We start from the raw sequence: 21,000 nt of genomic DNA, 5'->3' as shown, positions 1-21,000 counted from the left end.
CGGTTTCCTGAATGGTGTGTCGAATGAGAAAATCTGCTTCCCAGTTCAGAACCCCTGGGACAAAGACTGCTGACAATGCTGGAAGATGGAGTTCTGCCCATCTTAGAATGGGGGCTACTTCCTCCATCAATCTCTTGCTGTGAGTTCCTCCTTGATGATTGAGGTACGCTACTGCCGTCGCATTGTCTGAGCGAATCTGGACCGGTCTTCCTTGCAGACTGTCCTTTGCCTGAACTAGAGCCATATAAATGGCCCTTATTTCCAACAGATTTATTGGCAGGCGACTTTCCCTTATGGTCCATTTTCCCTGGAACCAAAGGCTTCAGAGTACCGCACACCAGCCTTGCAGACTGGCATCTGTTGTCAGGACTTGCCATTCTTTTATCCAAAAGGGTCTCCCTTTGTTTAAATGGTCTGTCTGTAGCCAACACGCTAGAGACCTTTTTACGTTTACTGGAAACTTTATCATCTGCTTTCTTATCGTCTGATGATTTCCGTTCCATTTGGTCAGAATAAGGTGCTGTAATGGTCTGGAGTGGAATTGCGCATATTCCACCATGTCGAAGGTTGATACCAACAGACCCAACAGTCGCATTGCTGCATGGACTGACATTGTCTGGGCGTGCAACGCTTCCTGAGTCATGACCTGCACCTTGACTATCTTTTTCTCTGGCAAGAGAACTTTCTGTAGGTCTGAATCCAATATGGCCCCCAAATGAACCATCCGCTGTGACGGATTCAGAGACGACTTTTCCCAATTTATGAGCCACCCGTGTCTCTGTAAACAAACTATTGTCTGTTGAAGATGGCTCAAAAGTAACTCCTGCGATTGTGCTAGGATTAACAGGTCGTCGAGGCATGGGAATATTCTTATCCCCTGCTTCCAAAGACAAGCTGCCATAACCACCATGATTTTGGTAAACACCCTGGGTGCTGTTGCTAGCCCGAAGGGCAAAGCTTGGAACTGAAAATGTTCCTGGAGGATGGCAAACCTGAGGTATGAGACAGTGCTATAGGCACATGTAGGTAAGCATCCTGTACATCCAGAGATACCATGTAATCACCCGATTCCATAGCCAACATTATGGAGCGTAATGTCTCTATATGGAATCTTGGGATCCAAATGTATTTGTTTAACATTTTCAGATTGTGAATTGGTCGAAACGACCCATTCGGCTTCTGGATCAGAAATAGACTGGAGTAAAACCCTGTCCTCTTTGTGATGGCAGTACTGGGACAATCACACCTGACTTCAGTAAATTTTTGGACTGCTTCTTGCAGGGCATTGGCCTTCGACTCTATACGAGATGGGCTGGTGCAAAAATATCTTTGAGGAGGCTGCCTCCTGAATGGGAACCCATACCCCTGAGATACCACCTTCTGCACCCAAGCATCTGTTGTCGACTGTTGCCATATGTGTGCAAAACGAAGGAGTCGGCCCCCAACCCTGGAATCCTCCAGGCGGAGGCCCGTCACTTCAGGCTGATGGTTTCTGTTCAGGCTTGGAAGCTGGCTTTTTGGTAGCCCACTGCTTCCTACCCCTGGTTTTGAACTGGGGTTGCTTAAACTCCTCTTTAGCCTTTGCTTTGCCTTGCCATCGAAATGGCTGAAACTTTGAACCCCTAGACTTAGGGTTATAACTAGTCGGAAATCTGACCTTCTTCGACTCAGCTATCGATTCTAGAATGTCTGACAATCGTTTCCCAAACAATATATTACCAATAAAAATAAGATTTTACTTACCGATAAATCTATTTCTCGTAGTCCGTAGTGGATGCTGGGACTCCGTAAGGACCATGGGGAATAGCGGCTCCGCAGGAGACAGGGCACAAAATAAAAGCTTAAGGATCAGGTGGTGTGCACTGGCTCCTCCCCCTATGACCCTCCTCCAAGCCTCAGTTAGGATACTGTGCCCGGACGAGCGTACATAATAAGGAAGGATATTGAATCCCGGGTAAGACTCATACCAGCCACACCAATCACACCGTACAACTTGTGATCTGAACCCAGTTAACAGTATGATAAACGCAAAGGAGCCTCTGAAAAGATGGCTCACAACAATAATAACCCGAATTTTTTTAACAATAACTATATACAAGTATTGCAGACAATCCGCACTAGGGATGGGCGCCCAGCATCCACTACGGACTACGAGAAATAGTTTTATCGGTAAGTAAAATCTTATTTTCTCTGACGTCCTAGTGGATGCTGGGACTCCGTAAGGACCATGGGGATTATACCAAAGCTCCCAAACGGGCGGGAGAGTGCGGATGACTCTGCAGCACCGAATGAGAGAACTCCAGGTCCTCCTCAGCCAGGGTATCAAATTTGTAGAATTTAGCAAACGTGTTTGCCCCTGACCAAGTAGCTGCTCGGCAAAGTTGTAAAGCCGAGACCCCTCGGGCAGCCGCCCAAGATGAGCCCACTTTCCTTGTGGAATGGGCTTTTACTGATTTTGGCTGTGGCAATCCTGCCACAGAATGTGCAAGCTGAATTGTACTACAAATCCAACGAGCAATCGTCTGCTTTGAAGCAGGAGCACCCAGCTTGTTGGGTGCATACAGGATAAACAGCGAGTCAGATTTTCTGACTCCAGCCGTCCTGGAAACATATATTTTTAAGGCCCTGACAACGTCAAGCAACTTAGAGTCCTCTAAGTCCCTGGTAGCCGCAGGTACCACAATAGGTTGGTTCATGTGAAATGCAGAAACCACCTTAGGTAGAAATTGAGGACGAGTCCTCAATTCCGCCCTGTCAGAATGAAAAATTAAGTAAGGGCTTTTATATGATAAAGCCGCCAATTCTGACACACGCCTGGCTGAAGCCAAGGCTAACAGCATCGACACCTTCCATGTGAGATATTTTAAGTCCACAGTGGAAAGTGGTTCAAACCAGTGTGACTTTAGAAAACTCAACACAACATTGAGATCCCAAGGTGCCACTGGAGGCACAAAAGGAGGCTGTATGTGCAGCACCCCTTTTACAAATGTCTGAACTTCAGGTACTGAAGCCAGTTCTTTCTGGAAGAAAATCGACAGGGCCGAAATTTGAACCTTTATGGACCCTAATTTTAGGCCCATAGACAGTCCTGTTTGCAGGAAATGAAGGAAACGACCCAGTTGAAATTCCTCTGTAGGGGCCTTCTTGGCCTCACACCTCGCAACATATTTACGCCAAATGCGGTGATAATGTTTTGCGGTTACGTCCTTCCTGGCTTTGACCAGAGTAGGGATGACTTCTTCTGGAATGCCTTTTTCCCTCAGGATCCGGCGTTCAACCGCCATGCCGTCAAACGCAGCCGCGGTAAATCTTGGAACAGACAAGGCCCCTGCAGTAGCAGGTCCTTTCTTAGAGGTAGAGGCCACGGTTCGTCCGTGAGCATCTCTTGAAGTTCCGGGTACCAAGTCCTTCTTGGCCAATCCGGAACCACGAGTATAGTTCTTACTCCTCTCCTTCTTATGATTCTCAGTACTTTTGGTATGAGAGGCAGAGGAGGGAACACATACACTGACTGGTACACCCACGGCGTTACCAGAGCGTCCACTGCTGTCCAGTTTTTTGTTTAGACGTGACGCCATCATGTCCACCTTTGGTTTTTCCCAACGGTTTACAATCAGGTGGAAGACTTCTGGGTGAAGTCCCCACTCTCCCGGGTGAAGGTCGTGTCTGCTGAGGAAGTCTGCTTCCCAGTTGTCCACTCCCGGAATGAACACTGCTGACAGTGCTATCACATGATTTTCCGCCCAGCGAAGAATCCTTGCAGCTTCTGCCATTGCCCTCCTGCTTCTCGTGCCGCCCTGTCTGTTTACGTGGGCGACTGACGTGATGTTGTCCGATTGGATCAACACCGCCTGACCCTGAAGCAGAGGTTTTGCTTGACTTAGGGCATTGTAAATGGCCCTTAGTTCCAGAATGTTTATATGAAGAGATGTTTCCATGCTTGACCACAAGCCCTGGAAATTCCTTCCCTGTGTGACTGCTCCCCAGCCTCTCAGGCTGGCATCCGTGGTTACCAGGATCCAATCCTGAATGCCAAATCTGCGGCCCTCTAGTAGATGAGCACTCTGCAGCCACCACAGGAGAGACACCCTTGTCCTTGGCGACAGGGTTATCCGCTGATGCATCTGCAGATGCGATCCGGACCATTTGTCCAGTAGATCCCACTGAAACGTTCTTGCATGGAATCTTCCGAATGGAATCGCTTCGTAAGAAGCCACCATTTTTCCCAGGACCCTCGTGCACTGATGCACTGAGACCTGGCCTGGTTTTAGGAGGTTCCTGACTAGCTCGGATAACTCCCTGGCCTTCTCCTCCAGGAGAAACACCTTCTTCTGGACTGTGTCCAGAATCATTCCTAGGAACAGTAGACGTGTCGTTGGAATCAGCTGCGATTTTGGAATATTTAGAATCCACCCGTGCTGACGTAACACTACCTGAGATAGTGCTACTCCGACTTCTAACTGTTCCCTGGATCTTGCCCTTATCAGGAGATCGTCCAAGTAAGGGATAATTAAAATGCCTTTTCTTCGTAGAAGAATCATCATTTCGGCCATTACCTTGGTAAAGACCCGAGGTGCCGTGGACAATCCAAACGGCAGCGTCTGAAACTGATAATGACAGTTTTGTACTACAAACCTGAGGTACCCTTGGTGAGAAGGGTATATTGGGACGTGGAGATAAGCATCTTTGATGTCCAGAGACACCATATAGTCCCCTTCTTCCAGGTTCGCTATCACTGCTCTGAGTGACTCCATCTTGAATTTGAACCTTTTTATGTAAGTGTTCAAGGATTTCAGATTTAAAATTGGTCTCACCGAGCCGTCCGGCTTCGGTACCACAAACAGCGTGGAATAATACCCCTTTCCCTGTTGCAGGAGGGGTACCTTGATTATCACCTGCTGGGAATACAGCTTGTGAATGGCTTCCAAAACTGCCTCCCTGTCGGAGGCTTTGGTAAAGCAGACTTCAGGAACCGACGAGGGGGAAACGCCTCGAATTCCAGTTTGTACCCCTGCGATACTACCTGTAGAATCCAGGGATCCACTTGCGAGTGAGCCCACTGCGCGTTGAAATTCTTGAGACGGGCCCCCACCATATCTGAGTCTGCTTGTAAAGCCCCAGCGTCATGCTGAAGACTTGGCAGAAGCAGGGGAGGGCTTCTGCTCCTGGGAAGCGGCTGCATGGTGCAGTCTTTTTCCTCTTCCTCTGCCCCGGGGCAGAAAGGAGTGGCCTTTTGCTCGCTTGTACTTATGGGAACGAAAGGACTGAGTTTGAAAAGACGGTGTCTTTTTCTGCTGATGTGAAGTGACCTGGGGTAAAAAGGTGGATTTCCCAGCCGTTGCCGTGGCCACCAGGTCCGATAGACCAGCCCCAAATAACTCCTCCCCTTTATACGGCAATACTTCCATGTGCCGTTTGGAATCCGCATCCCCTGACCACTGTCGCGTCCATAACGCTCTTCTGGCAGAGATGGACATAGCACTTACTCTTGATGCCAGGGTGCAAATATCCCTCTGTGCATCACGCATATATAGCAATGCATCCTTTAAATGTTCTATAGTTAACAAAATATTGTCCCTATCCAGGGTATCAATATTCTCAGTCAGGGAATCCGACCATGCGACTCCAGCACTGCACATCCAGGCTGAGGCGATTGCTGGTCGCAGTATAACACCAGTATGTGTGTATATACTTTTTAGGATATTTTCCAGCCTTCTATCAGCTGGTTCTTTGAGGGTGGCTGTATCAGGAGACGGTAACGCTACCTGTTTAGATAAACGTGTGAGCGCCTTATCTACCCTAGGGGGTGTTTCCCAACGCGCCCTAACCTCTGGCGGGAAGGGATATAATGCTAATAATTTATTAGAAATTAGCTGTTTTTTATCGGGGGAAACCCACGCTTTATCACACACCTCATTTATTTCCTCTGACTCAGGAAAAACTATTGGTAGTTTTTTCACACCCCACATAATACCCTTCTTTGTGGTACTTGTAGTGTCAGAAAGGTTCAATGCCTCTTTCATTGCCGTGATCATGTAACGTGTGGCCCTACTGGACATTACGTTTGTCTCGTCACCGTCGACACTAGACTCAGTATCTGTGTCAGGGTCTGTGTCGACCCACTGAGGTAACGGGCGTTTTAGCGCCCCTGACGGTGTCTGAGACGCCTGGACAGGCACTAATTGATTTGCCGGCTGTCTCATGTCGTCAACAGTTTTTTGCAAATTGCTGACATTATCACTTAATTGTTTAAATACAATCATCCAGTCAGGTGTCGACTCCCTAGGGGGTGACATCACCAACACAGGCAACTGCTCCGCCTCCACATCATTTTCCTCCTCATACATGTCGACACACGCGTACCGACACACAGCACACACACCGGGAATGCTCTGATAGAGGACAGGACCCCACTTAGCCCTTTGGAGAGACAGAGCGAGAGTCTGCCAGCACACACCCAGCGCTATATATATACAGGGATAACCTTATATAAGTGTTATTCCCTTATAGCTGCTGTTATTATCGTTATTTGCTGCCAAAAATGCACCCCCTTCTCTTTTTTACCCTGATTCTGAAGCAGGACTGCAGGGGAGAGTCAGGGAGCCGTCCTTCCAGCGGAGCTGTGAGGGAAAATGGCGCTTGTGTGCTGAGGAGATAGGCTCCGCCCCTTCACGACGTCCTTATCTCCCGCTTTTGTGTGTAAAAATGGCAGGGGTTAAAATACATCCATATAGCCCAGGAGCTATATGTGATGTATTCTTTTTGCCACCTAAGGTATATACTGTTATATTGCGTCTCAGGGCGCTCCCCCCCAGCGCCCTGCACCCGCAGTGACCGGAGTGTGAAGTGTGCTGAGAGCAATGGCGCACAGCTGCGGTGCTGTGCGCTACCTTAGTCTGAAGACAGGATGTCTTCTGCCGCCGATTTCACCGGACCTCTTCGTCTCTTCTGGCTCTGTAAGGGGGACGGCGGCGCGGCTCCGGTGACCCATCCAGGCTGTACCTGTGATCGTCCCTCTGGAGCTAATGTCCAGTAGCCTAAGAAGCCCAATCCACTCTGCACGCAGGTGAGTTCGCTTCTTCTCCCCTTAGTCCCACGATGCAGTGAGCCTGTTGCCAGCAGGACTCACTGAAAATAAAAAAAACCTAAACTAAACTTTTATTCTAAGCAGCTCAGGAGAGCCACCTAGATTGCACCCTTCTCGGCCGGGCACAAAAATCTAACTGAGGCTTGGAGGAGGGTCATAGGGGGAGGAGCCAGTGCACACCACCTGATCCTTAAGCTTTTATTTTGTGCCCTGTCTCCTGCGGAGCCGCTATTCCCCATGGTCCTTACGGAGTCCCAGCATCCACTAGGACGTCAGAGAAAAGTAATGCTTCCAATTCCTACTTGGATTCTGCATCTGCTTTCCAAGTACGCAGCCAAATTGCTCTACGAGCAGCTACCGTCAAGGCTGATGCTCTAGAAGCGATTGTACCCATGTCAATTGCCGCTTCTTCCAAGTATTGGGCAGATTGTCTTAAACAGCTTAAATGATACTCTTGCTCCCTATTAGAAGAGAGGTCATTCTCTAGTTCCTCTAACCATTCGCCCATTGCCTTTGCTATCCAAGCCAAAGCCACAGCAGGTCTTACCACTGCTCCTGTGAGAGAAAATATATTTTTCAAGAAGCTATCTACCCTTCTGTCTATGACATCATTTAGTGAGGTAGATGACAGTGGTAAAGAAGATTTATGCACAAGTTGCAGCACATGTGCATCTACTTTTGGAGGAACTTCTCTTTTCGAACAATCCGCAGCTGGAAATGGAAAATAAGAATTCCATCTTTTCGGAATCTTATACTTTTTACTGGGCGTCGCCCAAGATTCTTCCATAATTTCCGTCCGTTCATCTGACGCTGGGAATTCAGCTTTAACTGCTTTTGCTAGTTTAAACACAGGTGCTTTAGACTTTGACACTGTCTTGGCTGGCTCTTCCAAAGAGAGAACAGCCTTCACAGCCTCAATAAGTTCAGCTACATCCTCTGAACTGAAACTCTGCGACTGATCATCATACGGAGTATTTGAATATACTGTATCATCATCTGTTGTATCATGTTGTGTAGTCTGCCACATAGACGAATCTGTCCTAGTCTTACCTGTCCCTTGGTTACTTGGAGAGGCTACTGGAACCAAGCCGTAAGAAGGGAGCTGCATGTATGGGTTAATAGTGTAACCTAACCCTTGAGGTGGTGCTACCGGAGTTAACCTGTCCGCTATTGAAGATAAAGTCTTTGCGAACATATTCCATGGTGGCTCTGTTGGTGGTTGAACCAACTCCTGTTTTTTACTTTGCTGAAAAGCAAAACAGTTCGCACACAACCCCTCATAAGTGACCAATTGGTCCATACCAATTAACGCTGTTTTACAAGATAAGCATGTTAGGGATGTAGGAGTGCCTGATAAATTCTCCTCGTCACTTTTGCCGCTCACATACATGGTAATAATCTATTATTGACTACACAATTTGTAACTGAAAATCACCAATATATGGATATATAGAAGTGAGATCAATCTGACCACAACCGTGCACCTGAATTGAGGGTCAGAACAGGACAGACGACATAAAAAAGTCAGCACTCATACTAGCAGTCAGTCACATGTTAAGGCATTAAACATTGTCATATGAGAATACAACCCCCATAACAACTTACAAGTAAGTAGGAAAATTGTACTTCTGTTTTTAACTGTTTTTTTCAAACATAACATTCAGAAACAACAGTAATATACAGATCTCATATGCAATATGTACTAAAAATTAACAATTCATACTAACAAGTAGAGAGAATTTTTAGTACTGTATACCCTTCCTCCATAGAGCGGGATACAGGGAGACTCACCACACTTCCATATCCAAGCAAATATGCTCGTAAGACGCTGAGTGGATTCAGACGCTACTGATGTACACTACCGCTCCTGATAACTGATGAAAGACACAGTCGCTCACTGACGAACACGGACGCTCAGCGACTTCCACGTGTATGCAGACGCTAAGGCCTGCGACTCGGTCTAGGCGGGATCTCTAGTGTACACAACTGCAGCGTCTAAGCTGCGACAGAGTACCCTCGTAGTAGCATCTGAGACGGAAGTGAGGTCATTCAGTTCATGGACGGGAGACGCGCTGAAACTGGTCATGAACTCGAAGGAGGGGCGGCCAGGAGAGCGTCTGAATACCCCTGTTGACTTAAACTCTAAGGATCGCGGCCTCTACCTAGTCCTGGCGCCTATGATCCCTAGAACGTAGCGCTGTCGCACTCGAGATGTTCGGCGCATCAACACACTGTTTGTAGTCTCCACCAATACAGTGTAGCTGTGTCCGGACCCCCCTAGTAAGGGGAAATCCATAGACTTACCTTCCCCCCATGCTCTGGTCACAGCCTGGTTACGTCTGCTGGACCTGCTAGAACATCCGACACAGACGCCCGTCGAGACAGCACTGTACCGCGAAGGTAAGCGTTGTTGCGACCCGGTGGGGAGTTGTTGGAGCGACTCTTTCCAGTATGTGTTTAAGACGCTGTTAAGAAAAGTCGCTCAAAAAACCATAGTAAGACTATAAAAATAAAAGCTTCAGGCTGCTTTATTAATAGCAGCCCTGTGACCACGGTCCGGCTCCTGCCGCACCAAACAAAAAACTGATTTGACTGAGTCAGTGGGCAGGACTATATGGTGAAGCCCCGATGCATTCTGGGGGGCCAGAAAGCTCGTGACCGTGTTGGTGCCATTTCCGCTGTCGCTCCGGCATATCCCTGTGGATAATCCTGTGGACCCAGCCAGAGAAATGCACTCTATCAGCAAAGCATATGATTAACTAATAAGCTCTGAGCACAGGAAAATAGTACATGACCTTTCTTTCTGTGTTCACTATTTACTCTCACTGGAACTTAAAATTTATACAGTATGTATTGCCCAATTGTATACAGTGTCAGCGTCTATGAAAGGTTTTTTTCTTCCAAATTACCTCTTGTGTATAATATTCACAACTTTCAAGAAAAGACTGTAATTTTAGCTTTATAGCAAGAAACAAGTACATGGAAACCATGTTCTATATTAACTACAAAATGGAGCTAAAAATGACTTCTGTCAAAAAGAGCCAAACGTTCCATCTGAAGTACAGAGCCTGCGAGAGTTTGTAAACTCAGATATAATTTATACCCTTTTCAGACCACTAGCAATAACCCGGGTAACTGCACATGGACGCGCAGCAACCCGGGTTGCTGTGCAGTATGAAATGGGCCAGTTGAAATAATCCGGGTTGAACTTAGTGTGGCCAATCCCGGGATCCCGGGATTTAGGCCAAAAATAGGCCGGGATTCAATCTCAGGATTGGAAGGTCCAATCCCGGGGATTGCGGGATCAGCGTTGAGCGTCCTCAGGACATTCAGACGCTGCCCGGCTCCCTCTTCCCGGCGCAGTGTAACCTCTGACTGTGAGGTCACGCTGTGCAGTGACCTGCCGCTGAGGCCGCCACCAGCCGCCGCCTCCCCCCGGATTCCCGTGCAGTCACCGCGGCTGAAGGAAGATCCCCTCCCACCCGCCCAAGCAGTTTGGCATGTTGATTTATGTGCGGAACGGGTGGGGAGGGGCGGGGCGGGCGGACACACACCCAGGAAGAAAGCCAATCCCGGGTATCCCGGTATTGACCATTTTTCAATCCCGATACACGGGATTGAAAAAAATGGCCCAGGATTGGCCTACCCAGTTGAACAATCCGGTACTTCAACTCAGGTAGCGAGCAGGGTTGAACAAGTGTTTAACGCGGCTCACTGAGTGGAGCGAACGGGTAAGCATGGTCGATGTGACCCAGAACTCATTCACTGTATAAGAAGAGGTGGCGCTTGGAGATCATCCCATCTCCAAGCACCACTTCCGCACGCGTCAACGGTGACTTCAGAACCCGGCAATATGACAGGCCAGGCCATCGTCTGAAAGGGGTACTTGGGAAGGACCCATGTACAGATAGAGGGTGTGACCCTGCAAAGCAGTCTGAAAAGGGTAGAATTATGTTTTAGGGGAACAATAATAAGCAAATTCCTCTTTTAAACCTGAGAACAAAGTATATGATTACAACATTTTCTACAGGTGAAAAAAAGAAGAAAAAAAAAAGGAACAAAAACAAAATTGGCTGTCAATACATATTCATAACAAAAGAGATACCAAGATAACAAGAACACAAAGTCAGCAAATAAAGTTTAGATGATAATTTACTACTAAGCAGCAACATTTGTGATGGTGTGCTGCCATCTAGAGCATGTACAGAGTATGCCACCATAGGCCAGAAATCATTTTAAGCACCAATTAATTTTATCAGTCAAAAACAAAAGTTTCTGGGTAGAAATCAGATACATAAAAAAAACATTTTAAGTTAATTTAATAAAGCTGTATTATAAGATTAACTGTAACAAATACTGTAAAATGCTTTGTTATTCTTTGGGACATAACATATTCTGTTGAATTCATCAAAACATCACAAAATGCATATTTAATTACTAACATACTGTTTGAGAGACCCACATATGTAAGGTCATCTAAGTACACCCCCTGTTTCACCATCTCCCTGCTACACTGATCCGTTTCCTGCGCAGTGGCCTGGGAGGGGAGGCACAGGTGAGCCGATCTTAGCCAATTATTATATAGATGTTTAATAAGATTTATAGTAACGGTTAAAAAAAAAAAAAGGCAAATATATTTGCAATATAATAATTTAATGTACATACAGCATTTCTCCAAAATACACAGATGTGTCCTCTTACATCTTTGCTCTGTGTGCTATAAGTCGCGTTACACATAATGCATGAGTGCCGTGTGACTCTGTTGCGTCAAACGTCTTGGACACAATATAATGCAATAGGACGCACGAGCAGCTTCTGCCGATTAAAATCATATGCATTATGCCTATATTCTGTGTGTGACTGCGACTGTATTTGCATACAAACTGCTATGCTTCAGTGTTTTCATGGACTACACTAATGTAGCATTTTGGATGCAGATAGAGCCCCTATTACACACAGAGTATAGGCATGCTGCATATCATTTTAATCAGTAAAAGCTGCTTGTGCGTCCCTATTGCATTAAATTGCGTCCAAGAGGCATTTTCATCGAAAGAATCACAAAAAAGACGCTTGCCGCTACAGAGTCCCATCACGTCTTGGTGCGACTTGAAGAGCTGTTTAGCGTTACTGCAGCAAGGATGTAAGAGGACACATCTGTAACTATCATTATTTTTTACTGCTGCAGCACCACTGTATTACGTAGCATTGTACTGAGATTTATAACCAGTCACATCAGTCCCACACTCTAACATCCATTTTTTATAATAGTTAATTAAGCTAGCATTGGGATTTTGGAGTGTGGTAGGAAACTGAGGACACACACACACAAACAGAGGGAGATTCGTCTTAGCAGTGCACTATTACTCCCTGTTCTACTTGTGAATAGTGGGCAGTCACATGGAATCATAGAGTACATGGTGGCATAAATGGCCCCAATAATCACAGGGAAAGGTCTGAAGGGAAAATAAAGCACACAGTTGAGATGGAAACAATTCCCTGCTGCCAGGAAACTAATATCAATCTGCTAACATGAAAACAAAAGAAAGCAGCATATTAGTACAGAGAAGCACAGAAAACGTCCTATCATACATTAAAACCTGTGTCATTATTTATACCAAAATATTGGAAACCACTTGATGAGAAATTGACCCACCACTTTTCAAACAATTGAAAGATGCTGTATGAGAAGAAGAAAAAGAGCTGAACTGGACTCTCCAAAATGACCAGAGAAAAAGCGATATCGCAAAATACAAACGTGACAGACTACAACACACAACCAAGACACAATGCATTCGGGAACATTATTACACCTAGAATAAGGAATGTCAAAAATGTTGAGAAAATAACTGGATAATTTACAAAGTAGTGAAAGACATAATTACACTGCTATCACACCTCCAAGCACTGGATAATCTGCAATATCCACTGAATACCAGGTAAGCCTCAAAAAATATCGGACCTTTACTAAATACTATGGCGCTGATGCAGATCAAGTACTACTACTACTACAATTGGTGTACAGTAACTTGCATGAATTCATAATGTGCATACCCACCCAACACGCCCAGCAGATTATAGTGAAATGTGCTCTTTCAGCAACGCAGATACCAAGGTTTTGACAAAATATTACAAGAGCATAACAAGTGTAGACAACAGAACTTTCAGGGTAGCGAGAGCAAGACCCTAATCCATCCTGAAGACAAATCAGTGTTTGGAATGGGTACAGTGTAATATGTCAAAGTTCAAAATTTCTATATGTTCATAACGTTGACATCAACATAATGTCAACATTGTGAATGTCGACAGTCACAACGTCAACAATGCAATTTTACAGTCAACCTAACTCTAAGGGGTATATTTACTAAAGCTTCTAAAATTAAAAAGTGGTCATGCCCATAGCAACCAATCAGATTCTGTCTGTCATTTTCTAGGCTGCAACAGAGAAATGAGACAGAATATGATTGGTTGCTATGGGCAACATCACCACTTCTCATTTTTAGAAGCTTTAGTAAATTTATCCCTTAACCTCACCATAACCCTAATTGCAGCCTAATCCTAACCCTAACTTCATGTGTCAACATTTTGGACACAGACATTCATATGTCAACATTCTGAACACGCTAACATCCAGAATGTCGACATTCAGATCATGTTAAGAGGCACCTTAACTTTATTTGTTAGATGATCACTTGCCTTTTAGCAATGACTGCTTGGAGGACATGGAGAAACATTCCCTAGAGAGCAAGGCTGTACCAGTACATTCCCCAAGGCACTGTAAACCACGGATGGTGGGGACAAGACATTATAACTTCTACTGCTTATCTCTTGGAAATATGGTAATATGGAAATTCCATAGAATCAATAGAGCATCAATTGTCTTTGTTCTAGTGTGCCTTTGATGGGAACATTATTTAGTTGCCTTGTTGTTTGACGATGTCACCATCAAATTTGAGGAAGACCTAACTTTTGAACTAGGAGTTTAAAAACCTCTTTGTGGAAAACCCATTCCACTGGAAAGACTTGATATTGACTGAGTTAATCTGCTATTCTGAATGATGTTGATTGAGCTAATCTGCTATATTAATGGTTTAGCCTGCTACTTGCAATGCAGAGGGACACCAAATTATTGTCTGCCTAGGACATAACTGTTGATACTTTCACCATGAACGTTCTGCTTCTTGTGCCTTCTTGGTGATATATGAAAGCAACCACTGATCTGTTGTAAAAAAAAAAAAATCCATAAATGCTGAATAGCGGCCATACTGTCATCATTTGCAGAATGTTTGAATGCAGATATTATTTTCCTGTAGCACCCATGCTTGTACATAATAGATAAGATGGATAAGATGGAAATACACTATGATGATCACAATACAGTACATTCTGTTTTTGAGTTACTGCACACTGATGTTTTAGCCTTAGATTTTGCCATCATAGCAGGTATTTCTTTGGGGATGTAGTTAAGAGACTGCTAGTAACAATACCTCCGCCTGCATCCCAAACCCTGTAATTCCTGACAGTTGGCATGCCGACTAAAATGGAGAATTCACACTCATGGGTGTCCACACCAACCATAGAGTGGGTATAGAACCTGTTGCCCCCCCACCATTGGCATTCTGCTTCCGGGTTCGCGGCCACCGGTAAAACAGCCCCAACCCATTTCTTTGCGATATTTATGAGTTTGAGGAGTTGATTCACAGATATTGGGGACGATCCCACTGACTGAGAAGAAATGCTGAGAATGAAGCTGCCACTTTAAAACATTGGGCAGACCTACCAAAAGCTTTCAATGTCGGAAGGTCACAGATTACTTCCTTTATTGGGAGGGGACCCCACTTTCTGAGGAATTCTGGGCTGACTAGCTGGGGGAGGTTAACGTTTTGGCCGAGTGACACTGTGAAGCGTGTCCACTGGTTATGGCATTACCCCTGCTGGTTGGTCCCGGTGCTGGATCATGGAAATATTCGGGACCACTATGCAGTTTTTTCTTGTACTTTCTAGGACCAGAACTGGCTCGTTGGCCTGGGGCTAGTTGTACTTTTGGGGGGGACCCCACACATTTTGTTTCTTACTTTGAACCATTTCTTTATCCTTTAACACACAGAACGCTGCATATTTCACACTGATATTTGCAGGCTTCAGCAAAACATGCTGCTCACAGGCAGGTTTTTAGAATTTGGGCACAATACGACGGAACTACACACAACTAAATACGATTAAATAGAGCAGTGGTTCCCAACCTTGGTACTCATGCTCACAGTTCACATTTTCCAGGTCACCCAGCAGGTGCACAGAGTATCACCAGCTGACCTGGAAAACATGAACTGTTAGGGGTCCTGTTTGGGAACCACTAGCACAGACCATCGGAAAACATGATTCAGTCAAACACGAATCTTAGTAAATTCGAGTGTTTGATCTTGAAAAGTTCTCATGTACACTAGCAATGAACAGCGTGTTTAAACTTGGACCAAACACGATTCTTAATAAACGGCATAGAGCAGCGGTGGCCAACCAGTGGCTCGAGCCGCATGCGGCTCTTTCTTTATTCAAATGTGGCTCCCAACACTCTAAAGCATGTGACCACAACAGATACAGAAACTGCTGCACTCCAGCCAGACATGCAGCAGCACTACAAACTGAAAACTGAAGGAGCCAGATACTAGAGGTGAGACACCCACTGGAAAACAGAGGACATATAAGTGGCTGCTGCAATGGCACGAGTTGGTGGGGGGCTGCAGTGATACACGAGGGTGGGCTAGAGTGACACAAGGCGGAGCTGGCTGGAGTGACACAAGAGGGTAATGGCAGGAGTGTAACATGGGGGAGTTGACTGGAGTGACGCAGGAGGGTGCTGGAATTAGTGACATGTGGAAGAACTGGCTGGAGTGACATAGGAGGGTGGTAGCAGGAGTGACACATGGGAGAGCTGGCTGAGGTGACACAGCAAGGTCCTGGCAGTAGTGACACATGGGAGAGCTGGCTGAGGTGACACAGCAAGGTCCTGGCAGTAGTGACACATTGGAGAGCTGGCTGAGGTGACACAGCAAGGTCCTGGCAGTAGTGACACATGGGAGAGTTGGCTGAAGTGACACAGGGCGGTGCTGGCAGGAGTGACTCACGGGGAGATGGCTGGAGTGACATAGGAGGGTGCTAGCAGGAATGACACATGGGGGAGCTGGCTGGAGTGACAGCAGGGTGTTGGCTGGAGTGACACATGGGGGAGCTGAAGTTTATTATGTGAATCTGGCTTTTTCAATGGATCTGGTGTTAAAAATGTATTTTATGTTGTTCTGGCTTTTTCAATGTATTTTATACCAGGGACGTGGTCTAGCAGGCACAAGGCCACATTCCATTTTTGCATGCCGGCTCTTTCACGTACCTAACAATGTTTTTTGGCTCTTTGTCACTGACTGGTTGGCCACCCCTGGCCTAGAGTGAAGAGTATTATGTGTGTATGTATTTGTAAAGGCATACAGTCAGGGTGTCAGCAGTCGGGAACCCAAGAGACAGAATAGCGAAAACAGCAAACTGAATCCCATTGGTACCTTCAGGATTGTGACTGCCAGGATTTCATACCCACCTTTCACACTAATACCCCTTATACATCGCCAAAATAACCTGGTATATTAAGTCTAAAAGTAAAACAAATATTTAAAAAGCCACGACACACGCAATGTATGTTTTAACCCTTTATTTCACACTCAATCTCACTCACACTAACATTCTCCATGGTGCGGATCTAACCAATTATCCAATAGACAACCAGGTGCCTTAGTAAAATGAAAAAACGCTTACCCGATCAAGTGAACACGGAAGCACAGAATATATATACATCGCTTCGCCCGATTCTTCAAGCTGCCCACATGGTTTCCTGCAACGAAGCGCTGATTGGCTATGTCACTGCTCTCTTGGCCAGTTAGGAGGCGTTGTCATAGATACTGTCCGATAATTGGCCAAGAGAGAAGTGACATTTAGCCAATCAGCAGGACACCATGTGGAAAGCTGAATGAATCGGGCAAGTGTCTATTTATTTTTCCAAGACACCTGGATGTCTACTGCATAAGGGACCCGATCAGCACCATGGAAATTGCTCAGTAAGTAAAATTAAGGGTTAAACATATAGTGTGTGTGTGGGCAGGTTTGCTGGGACATAAGGTCCCACTGTAATAACAATAAGTCTTCTAATTTTACACCATCAACCCTGCACCCACTGCCACCAGGGGTTTGGGAGATAGTCCGGTCTTCAGCCCAGGCCTGATATACTCGAGGGGGAAGACCCATTTATTGAATCCTCAGCCTGTGCTGATTAGTTGACGGAGGTTAATGTTTTGACCAGGGAACTCCGTGAAGCGTGTCCCCCGGCTATGGCATTACACCCCCACCCCACCCCACCGGTTGAGCAAGACACTGGTTCATAGAAATGCAGACGACAATCCACACAGTTCTTTCCCTGTATTTCCATGATCAGATCCAGCTCATTGGTTCCCTAGTCTTCATGCTAGGCTGTTTTATTTTAAAGGGCAAAATGTGCCCTGTGCTTTTACCAGCACCATGCCGTCACTGTGCCACCGTGTAAATAGATGCAGTGTGCATGCGTACAGCATCTTTTCACATTAAATGGAGAGCTTGGGGGGAGGGAGAGAGGGAGGGGGGGGGGGAGGGAGAGAGGGAGGGGGGGGGAAGCCCAGCTTGCACGCCCCCATTAGCAGCGTTGACGGCCTGGCATGCTACAATTTGTGATGGTCACGGGGGCCACACAGCCTTCAATAGTGATAACTTTGGGGCACACGCACATGCTGCCCCCGCCCCCCTGCCTGCATCCTAGTGGGATCACAAGGTATGGAGTCACTGCTAATGATGAGAAGACAATAACTACTACTCCTGTACCCGCTACCCCTGTGCATATACCTTTACCTACTACCCCTGTGCCTACTATCCATGCCAATACCCTTTGTACCTGCTTCCCCGGTGCTTGCTACCCCGCACTGTATGCAACCCACACTGTATATGACCTGCACTGTATCCAACCCGCAGTGTTTTGCGCATTGCATCCGACATGCAGCATGCGCCCTGCACTGTATTTGACCCACACTCTAACCTGCACTGTGTCTGACCTGCACTATAACCCGCTTAATATTTAACCGTGTGTCCCAAAGTCGCAACTGTACCCCACACTGTATCCAGCAAGTACAATACAACTGGTTGGGGAAAGTTTGTGGAGTTGCTCAACTAAAAGGCGGATTGATCTGGGCTTTACATGGGCACAGAGCGCTAGTCATCAGTGGCCCACGGCCCCACGCTGGGAAGTACAGATTGTGCACTGAGAATAGGCATGTGCTGGGGGCATGAGCACTTGTGTAGGGGGCATCCACATCTGCTGCTGCTATTTTATACATGGGTTAGGGTTTTTTTCTTTGCTGTTTGTTTACTACTACTGTTGAGGAATGACATCTCACACATGATTTTTAGTAGATTTCTGTGTTGTATTGTTTTCTATTGAAAATACTTACGAGTTGGTTGGGTTGGTTATTGCTAAAATATTAATAATTTTCAAACCATTTTAAAAAGAAATAACTGCCGTGTGTTTGTGCCACTGCTCTGCTACTTAGTTTAGTCAGCCAGCCTATGGCCTATGTTGGTGAATATTGTGAACTGGCCAAAATTGATGGGAAATGACTTTAGGTTAATAAAACAGTAGGAACACAAAAAGCCTGAAATTATGTAATTTCAGCTGTTTTGGGGGGAAAAAATACAAATACAAAACAAAATCATGTGAGGGTGGTTTTGGCATAACCAAAACACGAGGTAAATACAGATCCAAAATCAAAACACGGGGGTTGGCGCATAGCTCTAGTTTTTACACCAGTGTTTGCTTTTAATAAATCTCAGATTTTCAAAACGAGTCTAAACACTGACGAGATTGCAATCTCGACCAAACACTATGCTTAGTAAATTTACCCCAGGATTTTTGGGCAGGGTGCTGATCACTTTGGTGTCCACGTTTTAATTTTGAAGGGCAACATTTTGGGCGTAAGGCCACATTACAGCTATGTGGCGTATTTTGAAATGTAGGCACCAAAGTGTGGTATAGTAAATATGGTGGATTCATCTCATGAAGACAATAACAATGTTGAAATGTCGGCACGGAACAAATCAACATCTGCTAAATGTATACATGTTCCTAATTTCGGCATCTAAAATGTTGACACTCTGCAGAATGCCAACATTAGGGTTAGGCTACGGGGAGGGGGGGGAGAATGTACCGACTCTCCGCAGAAACTCTGTATCAGCATATACCACTGCACTGCCAAACCAGTAGACACTGCCAGAGTGGACAGTGCCCATTTCGACATAATGAATGTCGACATAACAGTCCAGCTGGTGCATCAAATTTGTGGCCCAAGACTATTTTCCTTCCAAAAATACATGTTATTCAAATCAATGCAATTATTGCCCAGTTTGTCCCCTTTCAGACCGCCTGAGGCGGGTCGCACCCAGTAGCCGAACATGGGAGCTACCAGGTTGCGACCCACCGTTGCTGTAAGCAACCCGGCATATTGCCGCGTTGGTGACATCATTTGTGACACGGCAGGGGCAGCGCTTGGAGATCACATGATCTCCAAGAACCGCCAATCCACACACAGTGAATAGGAAACGGGTCGCATCAACCCGGCTCCTGTGTACACCGCACAGCAAGCCGGGTTGAACACTTGTTCAACCCTGCTCGCTACCGAGTTGGAATACTGGATTGCTTGACCCGGTATTTGAACACTAGCACCTTTCAGAACGCACATGAACACGGGTTATGCGTGTTCATGTTCCAATAACCCGTATTCATAGCTGGCGGTCAGAAAGGGGAATTAAGCCAGCCTATTTCATGCCCTAACACTTGTTTACAAAATGTTAACCAGGTGATCCAACTTGGTTTTAATACATCATGCTCTGAATAAGAAGCTAACATCAGCCTCGTTTATAGGGTATGTAGTACTGACTTCCAGCATGTACATATATAGAATACCATGTTATAAGGGCTTCCAGCAGGAGAGCATGTAGTGTAAGGGGTTACTGTGCAGCCATGTTTCACGTTACAATGGCTATCTGCAGGCGTGTGTGCAGCCAGATGTGCCAGTGACCCGCCCTCACCTCATTGTTCAGGTTCAGCACCGGCTCCATGATGCTCCGGCTTTATTTCTGTAACCCAGCAGCAGCACGGGAGCCCTCGCCAGACCTGCACAGCGGCCACACGTGTCTTCCGGTACCAAACAGAAAAACACGGAGCACACATGTGACTGTCAGACTACGGAAGCCGCCGAGGGTCAAAACAAAAAACTCCATCATACAATGATAGCGAAACTGAGGGTGTATGGTATGGGATATGCGAGGGGGTTATCAGTGCCGAGGTTATATTACCGTGTGGCTGTGCGTGTCCCGCACCGGCTGGAGAGACCATTGTGAATGTTTATGTGAATGGGAGGCGCTGTCATTAAACAGAGACTCAGATTTGCGGAATGTATGTTAAAAAAAAGTAAGTTCTACTATAAGATTTACACTCAGCCAGGGATCCAAGAGGTAAATGGATTAAAATACACACGCTGATAGTATACCCTCCAACATTTTACACATAAAAACCGGTACAAATTCATTGAGAGTCAAAAATCGGTACATAGCCCCTTTTGGCAGGTATAGACCAGGGCCGGTTCTAAGGTTTGTGGCGCCCCGGGCAAAATATGGGGGGCGTGGTCAACGGGCTGAAAGAAAAAATAAAAATAAATAAAAAGAATACTTACCATCCCCGTTCCTGATCCAGACCCCCTCCGCCGGCGGCGCCGATCTTCTGCTCTCCTCTCTTCGATTTATGGGAGAGACGTTATTACGTCTCTTCCATAGAACAGCATAGACACTAGAGGTCAATT

General features: G+C 46.0%; 1 protein-coding gene across 4 annotated transcripts in view; it reads right to left on the bottom strand.

Moving 5' to 3' along the window:
- SRFBP1 (serum response factor binding protein 1) overlaps positions 1 to 20,373 on the bottom strand; it is a 376,852-nt gene extending 356,479 nt beyond the window's left edge. Inside the window, exons 1-2 of one of the 4 annotated variants that reach the window (XM_063964202.1) lie at positions 20,231 to 20,370; positions 14,234 to 14,303 (exon numbers count right to left, since the gene is read on the bottom strand). In XM_063964202.1, coding sequence (XP_063820272.1) covers positions 14,234 to 14,303; positions 20,231 to 20,235 — 75 coding nt within the window. In that variant the 5' untranslated portion in view covers positions 20,236 to 20,370. Of the gene's footprint in view, positions 1 to 14,233; positions 14,304 to 20,230 lie in introns of all 4 variants that reach the window. The other 3 variants (XM_063964203.1, XM_063964204.1, XM_063964205.1) reach the window with 3 other exon arrangements.
- Positions 20,374 to 21,000: the final 627 nt, after the last annotated feature.

This window comes from Pseudophryne corroboree, chromosome 1 (assembly GCF_028390025.1).
Source record: "Pseudophryne corroboree isolate aPseCor3 chromosome 1, aPseCor3.hap2, whole genome shotgun sequence".
NCBI classification, from domain to species: Eukaryota; Metazoa; Chordata; class Amphibia; order Anura; family Myobatrachidae; genus Pseudophryne; species Pseudophryne corroboree.
Note: the sequence above shows the minus strand (reverse complement) of the source record. Positions and strands in the feature narration are given on the sequence as shown.